Source organism: Aulostomus chinensis, chromosome 23, assembly GCF_037954235.1.
Source record: "Aulostomus chinensis isolate RoL2024-O1b breed Wild chromosome 23, RoL_Achi_v1.0, whole genome shotgun sequence".
NCBI lineage: Eukaryota > Metazoa > Chordata > Actinopteri > Syngnathiformes > Aulostomidae > Aulostomus > Aulostomus chinensis.
Genome location: NC_141342.1, coordinates 8,670,256 through 8,694,698, shown reverse-complemented (window position 1 = coordinate 8,694,698; position 24,443 = coordinate 8,670,256). Strand labels below are relative to the sequence as shown.

The 24,443-nt window shown below is 42.6% G+C and overlaps 1 protein-coding gene across 3 annotated transcripts in view; it reads left to right on the top strand.

Annotated features, from left to right (window-relative positions):
- The window catches only part of grid2ipb (glutamate receptor, ionotropic, delta 2 (Grid2) interacting protein, b), a 35,853-nt gene that overhangs the window by 738 nt on the left and 10,672 nt on the right, over positions 1-24,443 (top strand). For 2 of the 3 annotated variants that reach the window (XM_086196111.1, XM_086196110.1), the window contains exons 2-13: positions 583-836; positions 1,203-1,532; positions 1,711-1,865; positions 11,421-11,702; positions 15,181-15,266; positions 17,120-17,189; positions 18,912-19,064; positions 19,255-19,410; positions 21,987-22,138; positions 22,401-22,535; positions 23,910-23,995; positions 24,166-24,316. In XM_086196111.1, coding sequence (XP_086052237.1) covers positions 583-836; positions 1,203-1,532; positions 1,711-1,865; positions 11,421-11,702; positions 15,181-15,266; positions 17,120-17,189; positions 18,912-19,064; positions 19,255-19,410; positions 21,987-22,138; positions 22,401-22,535; positions 23,910-23,995; positions 24,166-24,316 — 2,010 coding nt within the window. Of the gene's footprint in view, positions 1-582; positions 837-1,202; positions 1,533-1,710; positions 1,866-9,631; positions 11,703-15,180; positions 15,267-17,119; positions 17,190-18,911; positions 19,065-19,254; positions 19,411-21,986; positions 22,139-22,400; positions 22,536-23,909; positions 23,996-24,165; positions 24,317-24,443 lie in introns of those variants that run through there. The other variant, XM_086196112.1, reaches the window with a different exon arrangement.

The window sequence follows — 24,443 nt, the reverse complement described above, 5'->3', positions numbered from 1 at the left end:
AAAGGATCATGCCAGTTTTTTTTTTATTCTGTTTTTAAAACCATCATGTGGATTTCATTTGGCCTGCTTGGAAGTCATCAGTGCTGGTGTGTTACGTTATTGCACAATGGCTATTCAACAGGAAAGACTTGAATGTGAGTGAAAGATTTGCCTGAGGAACTTTTGTCCCTCAAGGCAATTAAGGTCACAATCTCTGTCATGCCTTAATTTGATTGGCTGCTGTGGAGTTTGTGAACCAGGTCAGGGACGGAGGAGTGTGTCATGGTTCAGGGTGGAGGGTTACAGAGCTGCACTCAATAGTACAAATTGAGACACAGGAGAGTGCAAGAGGGAGGAGAGACGGGGTGTTTCAAAGGATTATTTGATACAAGGGTTGTTGTTTTTTTGCGATGCTGATTGACTTGAATGTATTTGCATCAGTTGGTAAGATGTAATATGTGGCTTCATTTTTAACTTTAGAACCTCACAGTGTCAAGTGTTTTCAAGATCATCCTGCAGAGCATTTTGGGATTGTGAGACGCCTCTGGTAACTTTTAAGTTTAACATCCTCTTTTGTTCCCCATTTCCCTCCCATTCGTCAAGTTCTCAGCATGCCTACATCTAACCACGGCTGGCCTGAGGACTTTGGCTTCCAGCTCGGTGGGAATGGACCCAGCTACATCCTGTCTGTGGAGGAAGGGAGCAGTGCTCACCTGGCAGGGTTACAGGCTGGAGACCAGGTTCTGGAGATTGAGGGCCACAATGTATCAACACTTGGTCCGCAAGCTGTCATCGCCATTGCCCAGACACAGAAGAACATCCCTCCTAGCATCGGAGTGGTGTCCCGCATACAACAGGTCTTACAGCACTGTAATCTCTGACTATGTAGACAATGACAGTGACATGTCACAGTGATAACTGCAAATAGTCAGACTGAAAGTTTGTATAATATTAGCTACTTTTCCATGTTATTTTATATGATCGTATCCATCAAACCATGCGTTGAGCAAACCCTTTAACACAGCTGTTTTAATCAGGGAATATTATGCTGCTGATATGCCTGTCTATAAAATTACACAGGGACGGAATAGTGGGAACAGATTGTTGCACCTCTAGGTGGCCACATCAGATTATTGATATGACACAGTCATAAATATCTTATCCGGCTTGATGCCATATCAGGTGTTCATTTTCAATTGGCCCATTTTTTTCTCGCATGACAGATGGACATCATACCAGGCCCCGATGGCCGTTTTGGCTTCACTATTGTGGGTGACTGCCCCCTGCTGGTTGAGGACTGCTCACCTTGCTCTCCAGCCGGCCGTGCGGGTTTGAGGGCTGGGGATTACGTCATGGAGGTAAACGGCATTCCCGTCAGGCAGCACGAGACGGCTGCAGCGCTGATCAAGTCTTCCCAGGGGAGGACACTGCGTCTGGGGGTGTTGTGTCTCGGCCTGAGGCAAAAACGCAGCATCAGTGTGGAGGAGAGTCAAATAGGAGGAGAGGGAGCGAGATTGGACCGCAAACACAAAGCCTTAGAGTTCAACAGGAAGGTAGGAGGGAGCTATGGCTGGCTAAGAGTTCAAGAGTGAGTTAAAAATGGGGAGCTTGAAACAAAATGGGCTTTTTGGGAATGATGGGTGTGTGTGAATACGTTAGCATAGGAGGATTATTACACGCAACACAAAGTGCCCTCAACAGCCTCTAATTTCATTGTCCAATCTCAATCAGGTTGACCAGATTCTAAGTGATGAGCCAGAGGTGAAAGAGAGACTCTTCTCTGTGCTGAAACAGTATGCAGCCGAGAAGAAAGTTGAGTGGTTGGCCTCGGTCCTGCCAGAAATACTCATCACTGATGAGCACCGACAGCTCATCTCCAGCATCAGGTATTTGCCAACACAGCGGCATAGCAGAAGAAGACATGGATTATATACTGATCCATGTCAATGGATGTTTTTGGACAGTTTTGCTGTTGTTCTATACTTTGATATGGTTCAGATTAAACTGATTTGATGGCTGCAACTTGAACCAATTTTCTCAATATGATCCTAGACAAACAACTTTGTAGACACACTACCTCCCAAAAAATCTTGCTGTATATGGAGGAAATTGTGATCTGCTAACATTTTTTATTGGACCTGTACATATTCATTTGTAATGGTCAAGTCAGTGGTTAAAAACAACAATAATCTGTACAGATTAATTTCGAATACTCGTGTAAACAGGCTTTTCCTGTCGGTCATTTTATCTCATTATGGATTAGAGGAGCCCGTCGTGTCAGAGTTAAACTTTAGGTTTAGATGGGTCCCATCTGCCACCCAGGGTAAAGTCATAGTGATCCTAAAAGCCGCTTCAAGTGCCATTGGTGTTAGAGAAACTGCAGGAACCTGGATATGGAGGGGGGCGGCTTAATGTGTGTGTGTGGGGCAAATGAGGACTGGCAACGTGAGGCACATTCACAGCATGGAGGTGTCTATGATGAAGAGCCACAGGAAGCTTGATTTAGATAAAAACAGTTTTGGTTGAGTACTTGCTTCACGAAATCAGTAGCTTTGCTGCTGTATTCCCCCAGTCCCTCAACGAAAAGGCTACACCAAACAGGTTTGTTATGGACGTGTGGCGGCACATTGCCATGAAATGGATTAACGCCAGATATCTATTTCGGCAATTACCTGCTTTTCTGTTAGCCAAAATAACCGGCGCCTTTCGAGATCCCCAGACAGTTTGTCCACAGATTGTACTTCCTCTACAAATTGAGCCAGTAAAACTCTTTCTTCTCTCACTACACTGGCTCAATACCCGATACTATTACTCCAACTCATTTTAATAGTATCAATAATTCTTAAGAAGGCTGTCCAGGAGTGTTTTTCTTTCTACTCTGAAGGATTATTTTGCCTTCAATCGCTCATGACCAATTAGAAAATTATTTGATTGAGAACCCTTCCCCAGTATAATGAAGGAACCTCCTGTTTTCAAATGCACCAATAAAAGCATTAATGTCATCTCTCGGTAAATTCTCCATCCCCCACCCATCTCACTGCTCCCTTACCTCTCTCTCTCTTCCTCTCTGAGGGTGTTTTGTCTTTTGCTCCTCTCATTATTCTGCTCAGAGCTCCAGCTACTCCCTGCCTCCTCTGTGTGGTGGTGACCATTTCCCTTGACAGTTAGTAAAGGCAGCCTTCTGCATGAGACCAAGGTCCCACCATATGTTTTTATTGCTCTCAGAGAAGCAGTGTCGTTAGCAGTATTGGTGCTAGAACTTAAGACCCCTTCATTTTCCAAATATGGGTGACAGCTAAAACAATGAATTGCCTGGGGTGAGTATATTTCTCTATTGCTTTTAATTAGGCTTTTGTTGTCATATTTTCAGTGAGATTTTCTGACACGTGGTGGGCAAAATATATATATATATATATATATATATATATATATATATATATATATATATATATATACATATATATATATATAGTGTTATCCTGCAGTGTGAATTGCATGCTGGAAGTTGTGTGAATGCAAATCAAGTCCAAACGCTGCTGATATTTGATGTTTTTAGCCCCACAATCGTTTACTCCCCCTGTGTCCCCCCCCCCCTCCTTGTCTTCTAAACCGTCTTCAAGGAGATCTAAAGCTTCAAATCTATAATTAATCAGTTAGCCTGAATCATCAACATGTAGTTTGATGGGACAGAACTTGTGAGGACACTTGTCACGATAGAGCGACTCGCTTATGTGCCTCTCTCTACGAGACTGGAGTCATTAGGATGATGAGGATGATGAGGATGATGAGGATGATGCTCTCTTTTAGGGTGTCATCTCTCTGATCTTGGCTCTATTTGAGCATGTTTTTCGAGCGAACGGTCCAGGTTACATGAATATTCCTTCTAACCATATCCGCTTATTAACTAAGTGTGACAAAAATGCTTGCCTCTAATCACTTCATGACCATCATTACAGTCCCTGAGGTGTGTTCCAAAGCACTTCTGCATTCACAGCAGGCAGGTCGATATGAGCCACCGTAACTGCAGTTTTCAGATCCACAATGCACAAAGATTCTTCTAGTTTTGTTAACAATTTGGTGAATGATATTGTTTAATCGTGAAAGTTGGAATGGTTGTTTGCATCGTAGTTGCAGCTCCTGCTAAGACGCTACATGGCGCAAGAGACGGAGCATCTCGATAAGGACAAGTCAATTCAGTACGTTTCTAGCTTTAAGAGGAACATAGTAACTTTTTGGAAATCCATTTATTCGCTCTCCTCCCCACAGCCAGCCAGATACCAGCTGACTGCCAGTTAGCTCATCACAATAAATGGTGGCCGATGGGCAGTGCGAACATACCTCCATCAAAAGTCATCAGAGTTGACAAGGTTCCCTCCTCGTCCTCTCTTACGACGTCAGCCGTAATTGGTAGCAGCAGTCGCTCAACCAGTCATAAACAAACGTTTGTTGGCCGAAATCACATTGGAGCTTTCCAGGTACTGCGTTTAATCACTGCACCCGGCAGTTTCATCAGGAAGGTAGTCCCGGCTATGTGGCCGACAGTAAAACTGCAAGGTCTCATGATATGAACTTGTTATTCCATAGCACGTGTGATGCACAACTCTTGATGTTTTAATGTAGGCAAGGATTCATTCGCAGAAATCTGTATATGATGACTTTTGAAGTGGACAATAAACATATTTCTCAAAAAAGATGGCTTGTTCAAATCTGCACTGGTAAAATTTGGGGATATATTCACCATCTTCAATTTGAAGAAAGAACAAAGAAGATAAAGGACTATCTTCTCATAGTTACATTTTTATGTCAGTGCCAAACTGGATAGTGCTGTGTTTTGTTTTGTTTTGTCTTTTAGAGAACATAATAGTGTAAGCTGAAGTGGGCGGCATGGCTTAGAGGTAGAGTGGCCGTCTAGCAACCGAAGGGTCGCGGGTTCGATCCTCGATCCCGGCAACCATATCAAAGTGTCCTTGAGCAAGATACTGGACCTAAATTTGCTCCTGATGAGTAAGTTGGCGACTTGCATGGCAGCTTTCACCATCAGTGAATGGGTGAATGACATGATGGGCTAAGGTAGAATAGCGCGATAAAAATTGAGTCCATTTAAAAAGGCTTGTCCCTCATGCATGCAATGCAAAAGTTATAGGCATATACATCAAATAATTATGTTATAGAGATGATGTCAAATGAGGTCTCACTTGTGCATCTATCTCTGTTGTGTAACAAATACTCAAACATCCATTTTTTTTTAACCTTCAACAGAAGTCTTTCTCTGCTTCATAATTTCTGATATGCTGCAGGTTTTAATGATTTATTATTTTCCTGCTCATGCACTCTTTGCAAGTTCCACGACACATTCCAGTTGCCCAGATTTGTGATCAGATATCCTCTCTGAAATGTTTTACTCTCCACTGTGCTTCTACAAGCTTGCCATTTACTCTCACTTGCCTGCATTTGAGCCACATCTCCAAAGAAAATGAGGTGTCCTCTTTGTAGTTTTCTGCTCGTCATTCTTCCCTTTTGAGAAATACATCCCTTTCTCCCTGCTTGCTTCCTCCTCTACAACCCCCCGTCAGATAATTATAGATCTCTGTTCCTTATAAACGAGGTCAAATCAGAACACTCATTTAGTTTCCAAGAGTTGATGCACAGAAAACTTTTTTGTGATTAGTTAGCTGTTTCAACAGATGGCTGTGCATGCAGAACCCAGCTTTAGAATAACAATGCTGATAGCTAGACACACTACGCTTCACGCACACGCACGCACGCACACACACATGCACTTAACAGACAGGTAGCTGTGAGAGACATATTAGTGCTGTGATACGAATAGATTCCAAATAGCAGAGGAAGACAGATAGCAAACAGAGAGGGACTATGTGGGTTCCTACACCCACATGACTACAGAACATGTATTTATACCTCAGGAGTCTGCTTATTGTAGCCAGCAGTCTGAGCTCCAGGAGTGCTGTTTTGAGCTGCAGTCAGATACAACTACACTTCCAACCACATCAAAATCTGCAGCGCCAATGACAGCAGGCTAAGAATACGTGACCTATATCATTAAATGAACAGAGAATGGGATACCTGCCAGCAACCAAGTAACATAAACATATGTATGTTTTCTTTTGCATACAACTGAAAGCCAAAATGTGTATATGGATATGTGAAAGAAAAAAGTTATACCCCTAAAAAATTGATTATTGTATGCCAGGAAGTAAAATTAAAAGAAGTAGGACACTGCTGAACTTTAAATATTGGACAGAACAGCAGACACAAGATGTTTTGGAGGGAATAATTACGTAGTTTTATGAGTTCAAAAGTGATACAGAGACAAGTTTTTTCTTTTTTTTTTTAAATGTGTCCTTAAGAAAAAAAATTAAGATTCGCCTGCTGACATCACCATCATCTCTCAAGGGTCACTCCTTTACTTTTAGAGGGCTTCCCCTGGGGAAAAGATATTACACTGCAGTTCTCACAGGCTGAGTATTACTCATCATCACTGATCGTGTATATGATTTGTAGTTTCCCCCTTAATATTTAATAGATTGTTTTAATGACAATGTGCTATAACAGATGCAAATGATCCATTAAAAGACAAGAAAAATACACAATTCTCTCAGGTGGCAAAGGGACTCTGCTCTGGTGCTGAGTGGAGAGCTCTTGTAGCCATATGTCCACCACTGGAGGGCGCCAGTCAAAAAGTAGATTTCTTTACTCTGCTTTTATTGTTTATAGCAGAGTTTTTCAAAGTCTGAGACTTTCGGCCTCCTCTCAGACAAACTTTGGGATGAATGTGAATTATTTTTTATGTACTTACCTTGTTTCTGGATGTTTCTGAGATCACGATTATGTTTTTGGATCCCAGAGGCGCTACAACCTAATATGAAAATGGTGAAACTCCTCAAAACTACTGCATCTCTGAATATTCTTTTTAACTAAATCACATACATTTAGACTTTTGTGATGTACTCATAGTTCGTCATGGAATATGAAGGCTTTTCACCCAACAGATTGTTAGTTTGCATTATTATTAGCAGTATTACTGTACAAAGTCTGATTATAGTTGCCTTATAATAGCTGTTGATTTCTTTGGACTCAGTTGCTATGTCGGTTTGAGGGTGTTATTGTTTCGAGAGCACAGGAGTGTCATGGCTATTGTTATCAGCTGATTTGAGTTGATCATATATGCATCATTTTGATCTATAAATTAGCTGATAAGAGCTGTGCCCAAGATGTTCAACACACAGTAGGTTAGAATCTGTGTTGCCATGACACAGTTATACTACTAGAGGACACTGGCAAGTATTTTTAGTGTAACCACCCGCATTAGTTTGTTTGTCCGTCAGCAGGATAATGCAAAAAAAAAAAATGCAGACGGATTTTGATTAAATGTGGAGGGATGATAGAACTTAGGCTGGGTTACAAGCGGTTAGACTTTGGAATTTTAATAGTTGGGTGGATCCAGTAGTTAATTTTAACATGTTAACATGGTAAATTATGATCAGATACACTGACAACATGCTTCACACAGGATGTTATCAATTTTTTAAAATTGCGCATGCTAATGTAAGCATTTTACTGGAAGCAGCTTTGCCCAAGTACACTCCCTGAGCTGATGGTTTGATGTAGTTTCTTCTGCTGTGTCACACCCTTTAAGTACTTGCTTTTGTACACCTCGATGTAGTACAATATGTGTGCTCCATCTACCTACTTATGTAATTGAGTTGTACTTATACTGGCCAAATTCAACTTTAATTCATCACAGACTGCTAAATCAATACAATAATCATACAGGTGGCTTCCATACAACAACAGAGTGGTGCTCAGTGAAATATGGAAGAATCGTTAAAAAGCTAGAAACATGTAACTTGTATTTACAGTGTGTTGCGATCACTGTCACACTACTTCCTTGAAGGCTGTTTCCAAAAGATTACAGTGGAATCCAAACTCCTCCACTACGTAGCAAATATGGAGAGCACTGGTGCCGAGAAGCCCTTGTGCACTCACTTGTGCTCTTAAACTGGTAAATATTAGTAGGGAAGTTTACAGATTGAGACAGTGACCTTAAATTTAGGAGTAAATGAGACACACAACAATAATAGCACAGAGCTGAGTGGACTGTGAATCTTTTTTAACAAACGCTCCAACAGAATGAAGTCAGCTGTGTGTGTGTCTCTCTCTCTCTCCTTATCTAATTATAATATGCGTGTCCTAATTGCTTCATTTAACCATCAGAGTTGTTTTTATGCAGTTTAATGAGCTCGGAGCCTCTGCCTGCTTTCTATCACTGTGTTTGTTGTTAATTAATCAGCTAGTGCTGCTTTTCACAGAAGGCACTGCGCCCTGTCTTCTTATAGCTGATTCATCTGATCAGCAGCGAATCAGCTTGTCAGGAGACAACAGTCTGGTTGGAGGTGGGAGTCAAACCGGCTGTTTGTGCAAAGCTTTGTTCAGGCTCCGCGCTCAGTTGGAGCTTTAAGCCACTGTGATGTAGGAAATATGAAATCTTAACACTAACTCCCGACTGGGCTTTTAAACTGTATTCCTATTAAAAAATGTGAATTGTAGCCATTTCCCATGGGTCTGTTTTGAAGCTCGTGATGCTTAAACGGTGAAGGCTTCTGCATGTGTTCTTTTAATACGTTCCCATTGTTACTCATGTAAGTCCTCCAGGTGTCACTTCTTCTAAGTTGTATTTGTAGGCTCAAACTGAATGATGTTGATAAGGATTAGATTTACCTCTCTGGCAGTTTTGTTTTTTTCCCCCAAAGTGATTTACAAATGATGCGAAGAAGAGTGCTTCAGCTTCATCCATCCAACCATGGGGGGGGGGGGGGCTGGAGCCTGTCCCAGCTGACATTATGCGAGAAGCGGGGTTCACCCTGGACAGGTCGCCAGTCTGTCGCAGGGCCATCAGAAGCAATTAGGGGCTCAGCATCTAACTCAAAGATACTGTGACACAGTCAGCGGGGAAGTGAGGATCGAACCAGCGACCCTTCGGTCGCTAGACAGCCACTCTACCTCTGAGCCATGCCACCTGAGTACTACGTCTGCTGAATCTAAATCTACTCAGTTACACAAAGTGCAAGGAAATCAGGTAAAGAGGGCATGTTAGGGTGTTAGAGGTGTTAGAGGAGGTGAGGCTCTCAGAAGAGGTGAGTGTTAAGTGATTCTTGAAGATAAAGAGGTTCGTTCCTCCTCTGATACCATTTGTTCCTCCGTTGTGAAAACATGAGCAGGAACAGTCTGGACTGAGATCGGCCATATTAGACAATGTTCTCTTGATTAAATCGAGGGGAAAATAGCAGTTGGGATTCTCGCATGGTTACTGAGTTGCAGATGTTGTTATTCACTATTTTGAATATTTAATGTCATGCTTTTATGCCGCTTGATGACATCTTTTGTCTCGTTTTACTTCACTGTCAGTCAAAAGACAAAATTTTGAAGTTTAAGTCAGTGCTTTATGTTATGATAAGTCTCCAGGAAATGAATTCAAGTCTATTTCAAATTGTGTGCATGTGTGCGTGCGTGCATGCATGTGTGTGTGTGTGTGTGCGTGTGTGTGTGTTGGGGGGGTGGGGGTATGCTTGTCTCGTCTCTCTGCAGAAGCAGCAGCTCTTATTATTACTTGAATGAAAAGCTGTTATCTGTTGTCATCTGAGTCACTGAGTCCTGGTGTGTGGGGGACGACTCATTCTGTTTTGTTCTCACAGTCAGTCCTGGAGTGGTAAACAGCCAGAGCGCTCCATAATAGACAGCATGTGCTGTCCACTCACTTAGCCCCCTCTTTGACATTTTGCGAGTTATTATACCACACAATGTCCTATTCATTATTAAATTGATAATTTCGTTTAAATCTTGTTTTTTAAATAGGAATATGATAAAAACTAAATCTTGTTTCTTGGCTGCTTTTGTTTATTCTTTTAACATTCGAATTTTGGCTTCTGGAATTGACTTTCCCTCTAGAGGTATTGAAAAAGTATTGATGTTTCACATCTGTAGTATTTAATTTTGTGTTTTTTAAAAGCATAAACTGGCAGTATTATAATCATCAGGTCATTCATTGATTTGATGAACTGTCACATTAGCAAATCCTCATCATAAACGAAGAGTTGTGTTCTGAAAGTGACGCAAGAGGAAACATGGACACGGGTATTCTGGCTCAGCATACCTGCTCCGCCGACCTTACTAATTTATCACTCACTCAGTTTTTTTCCCTTTTTTTTTGTAAAATTTGATGCATAATGGAGTAATTAGTCCGCTTTAAGCGGTGCTGGATGGTGGATTTTATTACCTTCAGACAGAACTGCTTCCCTTACAGGCAAGTTCATATCCAAGTGATGTTTCACCCAAAAACAGTCATTTGTTTACTTTTACTTTTGTTTTCTAATTACATGTCTTGAATTCAGTATGTCTGTTTGGTCTCTTTTTGAATGCATCCAGAATTCAGAAGAAACTAGTCACATGCATGCTTGAAGCTAACAGCCAACAAATTAAAGCGATACGTCACCCTAAACTTATATTCACAAATGGGAGTCTTGAGCTCACAAAGACCTTTTTTCCCCTCCTGCATTTCTGTTTTTTTGTGTCTCCCAGCGTGAATAAAAGCCAGCCAAATAATATTCAGCTATCAACTAATGGTGACTGACAGCAAAGAACAGCAAAACTAAAAAACGTCCGTTTACAGTCTCTCATGCACATCGTCCAGTATAACCTACGTCATGCCAAGCCACATAAAGCGGTGGGTGTTGCGCTCTTTGTCTAAACAGGATAATTAGTGCGGTCTGAGTTCGACAAGATGCTGACACCATCACTCTTACAGTGACCTGCAGGTAATGAGTGGACAGAGGTGTAGGAGGTTGAGCTCCTGTCGACCAAGAAAGGCAGAGAAACAGAGAGGGAGAGATAGCGGAGGAGAAATCCCATGCTCACTCACTCCCACACCTTTTCACTTGCTGTATTCTGGCTCGGCTGGTGCCTCACGCTGCAGCAGTGAGACTCCAGCAAGCAGTGTGTGACGCTCCTCTCCTTCTCTCCTCAGAGGAATAGCTTTCTTCTCTGGCTTCTCTTTCAACTTGCCTTTCTTTTTTTTTCTCTGGGGACAGTGTGCTCACCAGGGGAAAGGGTCCTCACCTGCTATCACAAGCAACCTTTTTTCCTTCCTTTTTCTTGAAATGTCTTTTCAGAGGAAGCCTGTTGAGCAGAGTTAGTGTGTTCTTGGAATGTACACATCATTTCAGCAGTGATCAATTGGGTCATCACTTTTTTCTCTATCTGCTGGGACTGTGTCTGTAATTTCACTGGAAAGCCAAGCTATTAGGTTGTGGAGTGCTTGTTTCACACGTGGATCCAGGTGGATCAGTGATGTAGACCAATCCACTTTCCTACTCCTTTTCTCTTCTCACCCTCCTGTTTTCTTCACATGCAACCATGTTCGCCAGAATCTTCATTCCCAAGAAGCACCGACAGCGCTTCGACGAGGCTGTCTCCCACAACGTGATCAACAGGCTCCGCCGCAGCAAGAGTATCAGCGAGCCGCAGGGAAGAATCCGTCGCAGTCGGAGCGAGGATCACTCCGATCGCCACCATGGATCCAAACGGGCCAGTTCAGTGCCCAGGGATGGGGGGGAACCTGGAGGGAGGGGTGACACAGAGAGAGACAGGGGTCCCAGGAAGTCTGTCTCAGGGATACCAGCACATCCCCCCATTGGACCCAATCAGAGGTGAACACATATTTCATTATTATTTTGTAATAATATGGTGCTGTCTCACTCTCTGGTGTTACACACTGCAGGAATTTGATCGAAACATGTAATGCGGCAGCCAGTGATAAACTTTATTATTCAAGCAAGCATTTCCAAACAGAACGTTTTAAAAACGTAGATGAAACGCTGGAGAAACTGTTCTCTTCTTGTTCTCTTCTGCTTGTGTGAGTCTTGATAGAAAACTGTACTCACAACACCCCAAAAATCTTTGTACATGTGATATTTTCACACCCTTCAGATTTTGTTAAAATGACCCTCACTCCAGTGTTAAAGATGTTTTTTTTCCGTTCAGTCAAAGATCCTTCCATCTTTTCATCCGTTGAAAATTTGCCTCTGCTGAAGTGTATCTGGTTCATTTAAGGACAGCTGGTAAAAATCTCTATCCTTGTTAATCATACGTCACTAACAGATTCCCTCCACCAATGCTTTCAGGTACAGAATCTGAAATTTGTCCCAAATTCCCACATTTTTTAATGCAGAAAAAATTGTAACTACCACTTTAAAATCCTTAAAAATACCAGATTATATATTCATTATATTCCAAATTGCATTCATTTACAGATATTTTACAGTCAACATGTTTTATTACTAGATATAATATCTTTCTTACTTCTCCGTGAAGCCCATTGTTGTAGTTTTATTGGACCAGGATCAGTTTCCAAAATGTTGTGATGTCAGAAATCCTAGTCTTACGACTGCCTCTTAAAATCAGACTCTAACTGAGCAAAGAGAAAATGTGCTCTTTCCCCAATGATTTCGTGGCCTTGAAAACTGTCCTCAAAGTCATGTGATAAGAACGGAAATCAGGTGTATCAGTAAAATATGATTCAACCTTGACATTTGACTCCACGACGTCAAAGAACTACTTCGAGAGCTTCTAGTTCCAACGGTGGTGGAGCTGCCCTGGAAGGTGACTGTCCGCCTGTTTGGAGCGTCATGGGGTTCATTTCATGTTAGTTGCGTGTCAGCAAGCCACTGGTCAGTTCAATCATTTGCCAACACCACTAATATCACTGCATAACTGTCTGATGAATCCACATCCAGTGTAACACAAGTTCCGTCCTGTAAAAATGCTTGAGTTTAACTTACAGAAACGTGGTGTTAGAAAAGTGACATTTTGATTTATTTAAAAAAAAAAATGCCGCTCATGCTCGAATACTGAGTAGCATCAGGATCCCACAGCTTTCCCATTCTTCCTGCTAATGGTTTGTGTTAGTGCATGGTCATATATACATTTAAGTCTTAGGTTTTTGGTTTGGCAGCTTATTCAAACTTCTTTAACATGTCAGTATTACATCCAACCACACACCAGTTTTCATCATTTTGCCGGCTGATGAAGGCAACAGTCAGACATTTTGGCCTAATGCAAAGTCATTGCAGAGAATTTAATTGTTTTCCACTCGAGTGTGGGTGGGACTTAATTGTGCTATATCTCTATCAATCCCGCAGTTAAACTATTCAGCCTCGGTGGGTTCATCTTCCTCCCACAAATACACAAATTACACGGTCATCTAATTAATAACACCACAATGGACTTAGTTAGGGATTACATTGGTGACAGTCCTCACTCCCACGCAAAGCTGAATAACTGGATCCCCAGGACCTGTTTTTATCCACACGAGTAAAACCTAAAATCATGTAGTTGCACAAGTATATGGGGAAGCTGACAGTGCTTCATGGTAGACAACATGGTGTTGTAGAAGTGGCACAATTACAAGCAGAAGTGCTGCATACTGGTACTTTTGCCCCTCTAGAGTGTTGTGTAACAGTCTCCACACATAGATGGATGGATAGATGGATGAAACATTACCTATTTGGAGTGAATGTCAAATGTTTTGCAACTACAATTGGTTACATTTTCAGTTACAATTGCGCTGTAAGCCATCGAACCTGGTACATTGTGTTTGTGATGTCATTGTTAGAGTTGCTACACAAGATGTCAGATGTTGATTTCTCTGTGGATTTTTATGAAGCAGTGACTGATTGATTCCTTTTGTCTTGTTATGTAATACTTTGAGCTTTGAGGACTTTGAACAGCTAGTTTGGATGCTGACTGATGGGAATCAGGACACGCAGGCCTTGAGCAGCATGATAGTCACAGTCTCTGAGTTTGCCACCCTTTGTGGTTGTGTGTGACACACATGGGCGCACACTCACACTCACACACACGCACACACACACACACATACACTAACCCATTTGGATTTAGCTTGTCTTATATAACAGCTGCTAACCATGGCTATAAAGGAGTAGAATTGGCTGTTTTTCGCTCCTCGTTTGTTTTTTTTCTCTCCCCCCCTTTACATATCAAGAAGATGTTGCCTGGAGCCGTTTCCATGGCAATACTCTGTGGCTATACCACACACACACACACACACACACACACACACACACATATATATACACTACATTTGTGTATATATGTGTATGTATGTATCTATATATATATTTGTCTGTGTGTATGTGTGCATATATTGTGTATATATGTGTATATATGTACATGTATGTGTATCCATATATGTATGTATATGTGTACACACACATATATATGTATATATATATATATACACACATAAATATATGTGTATGTATGTATCTATATGTGTGTGTGTGTGTGTATATATATGTGTGTATATATATATATATGATCATATATATATGTATATATATATATATATATATATATATATATATATATATATATATATGCGTGTGTGTGTGTGTATACATATATGTATGTATACACACACACAAACATATATACATAGATAATATTTAGTATTGGAGAGTTCCATCATGTACCCCCCACTGGAGTACATGAAAGTTAAGTATCATCAGTATCAGCTTTTCTGCAAGATGTCTTGAATTTTTTTTTTTATATAAAGGTGGCTGGTGAGGACAAAACATGCAGGAAGTTGTGTGGATGGGTTTGCAGTCCTTACAAGTTAATTTAGTTACTTGTTCATACACCTACATGCAGGAAGTGATGAATCGAAAGAAACAGAGCAACAGGCCAGTGAGTGATCGTTGTGGTCAGGGTGAGCTGGTGTCCCTGTTCGTTCATAGACCTCCAGACTTTCGTAAGGGGGCAAGGGAATGCCAAAAAATGAATTGATTTTTAGTCTCCAGTTTTCATGCATGTTTTGGGTTTAAAAAAAGCACGCTGATCAGTCAGAATAGTCCCATTAAAATCAAGGAGAAAAGTAACAGATCACAGTGAGCATGATGTGAATTAATGTATTAACCTCTTGTTTACCATCTGATAGATAGATCTGATAGATTTCACATCGAAATTATGAAGAAAAAAAATACAAATTGTATACAACTGATATTGTCCAGTTGAAATGGGGTGGTGGTGGTGGGGGGGGGGGGGGGTGCTATTCTGAACCTCCCTTTCAAATGCTCAAGTTATAACCCACCTTTGGCTCTTCTTCAGGATTGTCCGTGTCTACAGGGGAAAGAAGACCTTTGGCTTCACACTGCGAGGTCATGCTCCAGTCTGCATCGACTCTGTCATCCCAGGTGCTGCTTTTATTTATTAACACCTGTACGGTACTGTGTGTGTGTGTGTGTGTGTGTGTGTGTGTGTGTGTGTGTGTGTGTGTGTGTGTGTGTGTGTGTGTGTGTGTGTGTGTGTGTGTGTGTGTGTGTGTGTGTGGTGGCTTGACCCAAAGATGGCTCTGTGTTGGAGGGGGATGACTGCATTTCTATGTGGGTGAGTCAGTTGCAGTGCCAGCCGCTGGGGGTTGAAGTTGATCAGGAAGTTTGCGTGTGAGAGGATGAGCGTAACAGGAACAGGATTCGCCTGACTCACCAATGAAATATTAACAGGAGAATGCTCTGAACAGGCTGTGCTGTACAGTAACACACACTTCAAGCAGTCGATCAGTGCTGCACTGGTTTATTCTGAGATTGTATTCACCCATCTTTAGCAGTCAAGTCAGTCCACTTGTGATCACTGATAAAGAGTAACAATAATTTAACAAGGTAGATCAAGTCTTAATGACGCAACTTTTGATCGAACGAAGAGAAGGAAAAAAAAAACCTAAACTGAGATGCTTAATTAACACCAATTTCTTAAAATAATACTGTCATAATCATACTTTTTGTTCCTGGTCAGACTCCCCTCAGATTGTATTTGGTCCTGGTTTGCCTGTATTCACCTGGAGGCTGTTGAGCTGATAAATCTAGCAGCAATTATTCACTTTAGCAACAAGAAGGCTTAGAGCCGGTTTCGAAACTCCACATATCCCTGAGAGTTGAGGCAAAGCAGCCAGAGATCAGAGGGAAGCTGTTTTCTCCATAAAATATAATCCAGTTTAATAAATAATAAAGTTGTGTTTTTGTACTGTGACCACCGATGCCCAGCCCCCAGTGAATACACCATCCTGGCTGTGTGCTGATATGAATCTGAGCTATTTACCACTGTGAAATGATATCTAAAAATAGACCTGTAAACAGGAAAATGATATTATAAAAATGGTGTGAGCTCATTATGTCTCAAGGATATCAATAATCTGATTGTGACATTTGCATCCTAATAAAAACTCATTACAGAAAGGGAAAAACATCCTTAGGGTAAAGTAAAAAAAAAAACAAAAAACAAAAGAATGAAGGTAGGCAGTAGGGGTGTTTCCCAACAGTTGCTGGCTTGATATTATGAACATTCATTTTACTGATGATTATTTATTACTCAGAATTGTCTCGTTAATGAAGTTTCAGAATTAAATCTTATCAAATTAAATGTTACGGCCCTGAGGCTACATGCTCTGTGTGTGTGTGTGTGTGAGTGTGTGTTTGTGTTTGTGTACGCGTGTGATGATGATGACGGCACTGCTACCACCCACCACCATCTCCCACCATCATGTGCTGAAGAGGGCATAACGGACTGACTCAATGAGCCTTATGGAGGTTGATATGGAGATGGCGGGGGTGGCTGCCGTGTCTCTCATCGTGATCTGAAGAGAGATCCTTCTCTGGTGACCAGAAGCCACAAAGTCAGTGATGTAATGTCCATCTGGTGACCTGTAAATGTGCACAGATCTGCTTTTATTATATCTAAACTTCTGATGATGTTTGGGAAACTTCAGCAGCCGCGCTGACAGATGAGGAGGCGATGGTGGATGGGTACACTGCAGTCACAACAGGCTCCACCGGGGATTGTTTTGACAGCACTGTTTCCTTACGTAACAAGATTTAGCATGGAGATCATCTGGTATGTTGATGGGCTGTGTTGAATGTCAGATTGACAGAATTACATTAGTCACCATCTCTCCCTGTTATGCCCGTCTGTTGTGTGCACCGTGTTAGCAGGTTAGTTGTGCCAAGATCCTCTTCTCATGTATGATTTTCTGCCATCTTTGTCTCCCTCTCAGATAGTCCTGCCGAGGAATGTGGACTGAAACCGGGCGACCGCATCCTCTTCCTCAATGGACTGGACATGAGGTCTGTTAAAAACATTATTATTAGCAGCAGCCGTAGTAGTATTGAGACTTTGCCCAGTGTCCAGGTGGACTGAGGCTACATTTCTGAAGAATGTTTGTGTCTGTGATAGGCCATCTGCTGCCATGTATTCTCACTCAGTATGAAAAACAGCCTCCACAGTGCCACGTCATCTATCACCGGGACCATGAAGCTTTTATTTGCTTTTGTTAGAGTTGCCGTGTCATCTTTATATCAGTGCTGCTGCTGTATTGAAACAGAAAATGCGCAGCTTCCTGTCAGACACTCTCAGGAGAAAGCTATGAATTAAATCCTCAAAAAAAGTGGAGTCTGACTTGTCTTATGCATGAGGCGGTTGACTGAGCTAGATGGGAAGGGGAGTGTATCAAAATACAATTTTTAAAAAATACACAATAAAACTGTCACAAAGAAAATGAACTTTTCCTTCAGTGTTGATATGTGCGTCTGTGAGCGTACACGGGGTAACAAACGTGAGAACAAGCATTTATGTAAACATGACTTTTCTTGTGGGAGTCTTTGTAGTTTTTACAACTTCTCGACCTTCTGCCTCTGGATCGTAGGGAGCGAGAGTGGGAGTAAGCATAAAAAAAATTCAGCCATGTGTGAATTTTAATTGCACCTACAAGAGTTCGACTCAAACAGTATATCAACCAAAACATCAGGTAATATATCCATAACAGCCTAACACATCTTGCCACACTGATAGCCACATGCAAGACTGTTGCTGTTCCCTTGCCTGCCTGCTTTGATTGGCACTGTATAATTTTGCTGCTGTCCCTGATAACATGGTGCCGCAGCAGTGGGAGGTGATCAGGAAAACAGTAGGAGTAGTTCACCAGAGAGAGAAAGAAAATAAAAGTATGTAGGCATACAATGCAGGTTTTACCAAGTGAGCATATGCCGTTTGACACAAGATGAGTAACAGTCATTGAGCCGCAGTCGTCAACTTTAAAACAGCGCTTTTCTTAGTGGTGAAAAAGTTTGTTGAGATTAGATTCTTAAGAATGAAAACAGGATTTTTTAGTTCGACACAAGCTTAATTATTATTCAAACTTGAATATAAAATAAGGGTGTAGGAAGATAGGAGATACGAAGGGTAGACTCTCTGTCCTATTGCGTTCTTTTTCAATACCTTTTTATAAGCAAATATATATGTTGTGGTAAGGTTCATGTTGATACCATGGTTGCATTGAAATGGTTTACTGCTGCCACCCTAAATGACCAGAGCTCTTTACATCATGCACACGTAAAGCCAAGAATCTTTTGCATTCTTTATACATTCGTACAGTAATTCATTGAAAGGGTCCACTCAACACTCTTATTTGGCTTTTAATTGTACCTTCACTCATGTGATAGATGGAAAAGGTAAATGTACACAATTTAAGAAGTGTTTTTCTACCTTTGTGGCATATGTGTATACACACAACTCAAAGTTCTTTACAATGGTGCTTCATTCACATGCTCTCCCATACTGATAATGAAGGCTGTGACACAAGGCAGCAGTTAGACTGCCTTGATGCCCACTCTAACACCTGAGCCACAACCCTCATTAGAAATGATATAGAAAGTAGAGGGAAAAATAAACAGTTGCAGTAACCAAGACTGGTCAACAAAGATAATAGGTGGTGAAAGTGGCAGGTGGCGGTTTATGATTAAGAGATCATCAGCTTATTCTCTCCATATTGTTGCATTTACTCTGTGTAGGAATTGTTCCCATGAGAAGGTGGTGTCCATGCTGCAGGGCAGCGGGGCGATGCCCACTCTTGTTGTGGAGGAAGGTCCTTCTGACTTCTCTTCGGACCAAACTGACCCAGAGGATTCTCCTAAGCTCATTCCCTCCACGTTACCACGCTCCAGGTGAGAGCCTGTTAAAAAAAAATCTCACATTTTGATCTGACATTTTCCGTTGCCTGTATTCTGCCAAGACAAAGAGGCTATTATTAGAACAGTTGTGTTAATATTTTGTCCACAAAATATTAAGAAATTGCTGTCATTTTGCATATGTGAATTGCTATTTGCTTGTTTATTCATGGCATGTCCTGGTCAGGTCCCCTGCCCTCAGTTCTCTTCAGTGGGTGGCTGAGATTCTTCCACCAAGCATCAAAGTCCACGGAAGGACGTTCAGTCAGCAGCTGGAGCACCTACTGACCATCCAGGAGAGGTACACTGTCTGCAAGGCCCTGGAGACCTTCTTCCAGCATAGGTCAGTCGAATACATGGACACATATTCAAACTCAATATTTACTGTAATTACATCAAGATGCAAGAATATCTAGAAAGGCAGATGTTAATTCAAAAGATATTGTACAACTAGAGTCTTACAGTTTGAAATCTCTGTAAATCTGCCTCATCTAAAGTCCCTTGCAGCCAACATTGTGTTGTCGTCGTCATTGTCGTCGTCATCGTCGTCGTCATTGTCCTCCTCCTCCTCCTACGGTTATCCAGTCGGTCAGGGTAGTGGGGGCAGCAGCCTCAGCAAGGAAGCCCACACTGTCCCCTCCCCAGCCACATCCACCAGCTCTTCTGGGGGAATCCTGAGGCTTTCCCAGGCCAGCTGAGAAATATAATCCCTCCAGCGTGTCCTGGGTCTGTCCCGAGGCCCCCTCCCAGTTGGGCATGCCTGGAACACCTCCCGAGGGAGGCGTCCAGGTGGCATCCTCACCAGATGCCCGAACCACCTCAACTGACTTTTCTTGGCATGGAGGAGCAGTGGACCGAATGACTGAGCTTCTCACCCTATCTCTAAGGGAGAGCCCAGTCACCCCGCAGAGGAAACTCATTTCGGCCGCTTGTATTTGCAGTCTTGTTCTTTCGGTCATTACCCAAAGCTCATGACCATAGGTGAGGGTTGGAATGTGGACTGACGGGTAAATTGAGAGCCTCTCCTTTTGGCTAAACTCCCTCTTCACCACAAATGGACTGGTTTAGCACACGCATCACTGCGGATGCTGCCCCAATCTGCCTGTCAATCTCCTGCTCCATCCTACCCTCACTCGTGAACAAGACCCCGAGATACTCCTCCGCCTGAAGCAGGACCTCCCCCCTGACCCGAAGTGGGCAAACCACCCTTTTCCGGCTGAGGACCATGGCCTCAGACTTGGAGGTGCTGATTCTCATCTCACCCGCTTCACATTTGGCTGCGAACTGTCCCAGCAAGAGGGAGGTCATGGCCTGATGGAGCTAAGAGGACCACATCGTCCGCAAAAAGCAGAGACGACATCGTCCCGCCACTAAACTTGATCCCCTCCACCACTCGGCTGCGCCTAGAAATTCTGTCCATAAAGGTTATGAACAGAACTGGTCACAAAGGGCAGCCTTGGCAGAGTCCAACCCACACACTCCTCCTGTAGAAAGATTGAACGGCCCTTTGTAAGGGGAAATCCACCCCATACTCACGGAGTACCCCCCACAGGGTGCCCCTGGGAACACGGTCATAAGCCTTTTCCAGATCCACAAAACACTGTGGACAGGTTGGGCAAACTCCCATACCCCCTCCAGCACCCTAGCAAGGGTGAAGAGCTGATCCATGGTTCCATGACCGGGATGAAAACCACAATGCTCCTCCTCAATCTGAGGTTCGACTATTGCCCTGACACTCCTCTCCAGTACCCTGGCGTAAATCAAAAAGCCCACTCCGGCCCTCCGCCTCTCACCTGGAACAACTCCAGTGAAAGAGTCCAACCCATCTCAAGGACTGGGGTTCCGGACCGGGAGCTATGTGTCGAGGTGAGGCCCACTATATCTAGCCGGTAACGCTTCCACAAACTCTGGCTCCTTCCCCACCAGAGAGGTAACGTTCCATGTCCCAAAAGCCAGCTTCCATGCCTGGGATCAAGGCCAAGGCCCCCGCCTTGGACTACTGCCCAAACCACATAGCACCGGACCCTTCGGGTTCCTTCTATGGGTGGTGGGTCCATGGGGGGACGAGTCCATGTATCACTTTCGGGCTAAACCCAGCTGGACCCCTTGAACTAAAGCACTCACCATTGAGCCCCAACCCCAGGCCTGGCTCCAGGGCAGGGCCCCTGTGCCCCTCCGGGCTAGGTACAAAAGCTCCTAGATTTACCTTCCATGAGGGGTCTGTTGACCTGTTCTTTGTCTGGCCCTTCTCCTAGGACCAGTCTGCCTTGGGTGACCCTACCAGGGGCAAAATGCCCCAGACAGCATAGCTCCTAGGGTCACTAGGGCACTCAAACTCCTCCACCACGATAAGGTGACGGATCCAGGAGGAGTATTTTATTGTCACAATTAGATTTATTTCAGCAATGTTTTTGACTTCTTACTTGCTAACTAACATTGACTGAGAGAAAATCAGTCGTTGCCTGGGAGACTGAGTTTTTAACTGTACACAGTATATGAGGCTGGTGAGGAGATTGCAGGAGGGAGGTGGGGAATTGATAAATGCACATAGCTAAGCAGGAAATGCATAGTTCCCATTAGGCAATGTACGTATTTCCTCATGGATGAAAGAATACAGAGGAAAGATGGATGGACAATTAGTATTACAGCTGAACAAGGTGTCAGGATTTATGTGTGCTCTTAAAGAAAACTACTAATTATACTGCAAATGCTTACAGTAAAAAGAAACAAAAAAACACTTGAAGGCATTCCTGTCATCCTCCCGCTGTTTGATAATCTCATTTTCATTCTTGAACTGAGATGCTGAATATACTTCTAAGCTAAGTCCTCCCATTGAATGGAAATCAATTACCCAGTGGTGTACACAAGCTGGTTATATAAAGATGTTTATGGATATTTTTGTGTGTGTATGTTTTACAGGAACGTGGACACTCTGATAGTAGATGTGTTTCCAGTGCTAGATACTCCAGCTAAGCAGCTAATCTGGCAGTTTATTTACCAGCTTCTGACCTATGATGAACAGGAGCATTGCCAGGGCAAGCTGTCACGTTTCCTGGGTTTCAAAAGCAGCGGTGAGCCAAAAGACAATGTGGGGGGGGGGGGGGGGGGGACCTCCTCCGTGAGCTTCTAATATGAACCACCTGCATACACCTGGAAAAAACAAACTGTAGCATACAGAGTTCATGTCTGAGTGTATGTATGTTTATATACACATATACACACACACACACACACACACATATATATTTATACGTATGTACTTGTTTACATGCATACATACATGCTTACATGCATAAAAAAATAACTAATATGTGTTTGTGTGTATGTGTGCAGCAGTGTTAGAGCCTGACATAGGTCTGGAGCACCATCGGCGGAGCAGCTCCATGCGTGTGAAGGGGACATCGTATCGCAGCAGCATCCGAGAGAGGAGTTCTGACGACTGTATCATTGGGACACACCTGGGAATGGGTAGGCTGCACTCATGGACAAGACGGAACAAAAGTTTCAGCAATAACACAATATTCATCAGCTTTTTTAAACCCAGTCATTATTTTGGTCCAAATCACCGAGATTTACCCAAATTAATTGCCCCAATGCTGGTACTCATTGCAGCTATGCTAAATTGCAATAGGGCATTGAGTGGGGAATTGAAGTTCCGTCCTGCATTCAGAGAGGAGAGAAGGGCATATACCTGCTTGTCTGACACAAAAAATGGACAAGTAACATATTTCCCAAGAAGTTGGCTCCTGTATTACTGATTATTAACAATATTTTTCTGTATCTGGATTATAGCTATTCATGTCAATGTATTCACATTCAGCCTTTTTACTATTACTGTGGTCAATACGGGTATTAGACATCGAAGAAGTGTTACCCAAATCTCTCATATACAGGACTTGATCGGAGGGGGGGGCATTCATGTTGTTGTATCAACACCAAAGTCTGCTGCTTCAAATCATGTTAATATTATTATTAAATGAACCTCAAAATAAACATGCATTGCTTGGAAAAACTGTTTTTCCTCTGACCACAGAGCAGCTGCCATAACTGAATAATTTCCTGTGAAGGATCAGTAAGGTCCTTGTATCTGTTTGCCTATCTATCTGTGTTATATGGTGTTGAAATATTTTCAAAATCTATGCATTTATCAAATATGTGTCCTTATATTCACTGTACAAATTTGCAATGATAAACAATTCCCGATTCTGCCCTAAAATTCTGAATTCACTGTGTGTTATTAAAATGATCCTGGTAGTTTTGTCGTGTATGAACAAACACAAATGAAAACATAACCTCTTTGACTAGATGGAGGCAAATATTTTAGTAAATCTTAGATCTGAATGTTTCACAGTATTAATTCAGTATTACCTCAAATCCCCGGACATACAAGAAAAATGGGGGTAGCAATAAAAAAACACTTCCTTCAGCAGGTACCATCGATAATGTCTTAAGCAAGCTTCCCCAGTTGAACAGCTCAGCAGTATGAGACTGTGTTATGTAATATCTGCACTGGTCAGCTCCCTAGTGGGAATGTGTGTAATTGTTTGAACACGCAGGAGGCTCTGTTCATCAAATCCTCTGTGAATACTTGAGGACAAAAAAGACAAGGACCATTACATCATACATTATTAAAGCTTTCAACTCACTGTCAAATGCACATTGATTCTCAACTTCAACTCTTTCATTCATAGGTTTCTCATTGTCATGGCGAACTCCTGTTTCAGGAGCTAAGCCTTTGCTCCTCCATGTTCTGCTTTGCTTCATCCTCGCTCCTCTCAGCTGGAGGTGGATGGAAGAAGGCTTATGTCCGTGTGTCACTCTTCATGCCTTGTTGTGCTTTAGGAATTCATGTCGATGAATCCGGCAGTCCGGAGGAGAGGCAGTCAGGAGATGGGACCTCCTTCCCTGAGTCCCCCGACCTCAGTCATGTAGGTATAACTGCAGCTTTTTAGCGCCTAGCCTGTTATGTTGTTGGTGTCACCACTTGAAGGTCTGCTCATGAATACCACAATTCAACAAGCAATATGAAATTCCAAAAATGCAGTGGACCTTCAACTGCAGTTGTACACTAACCTGCTGACCATGCCTCCATTCATAGATGACAGGTGTGTACACGGAGCTGGAGAATGTGTACGCAGGGAAGAGTGTGTCTCCACCGCAGGGAGGCTCTTCAGCAGAGCCTGAGGGGCAGGGTCAGACTGAGGCCTATGGCCGCTCTCTCTCCCCCCTCACACTCCCCCCTCTCGCAGGTACTCTGACATACACCCACACGTGTGCATGATGTCAGACACGCTTCGATCAGTGGTTCATTTGCCATCTAGACCCAATGCATTTAAGGAGGGATTTCATGGAGATTTTAGATGAAGATTTTGGTCA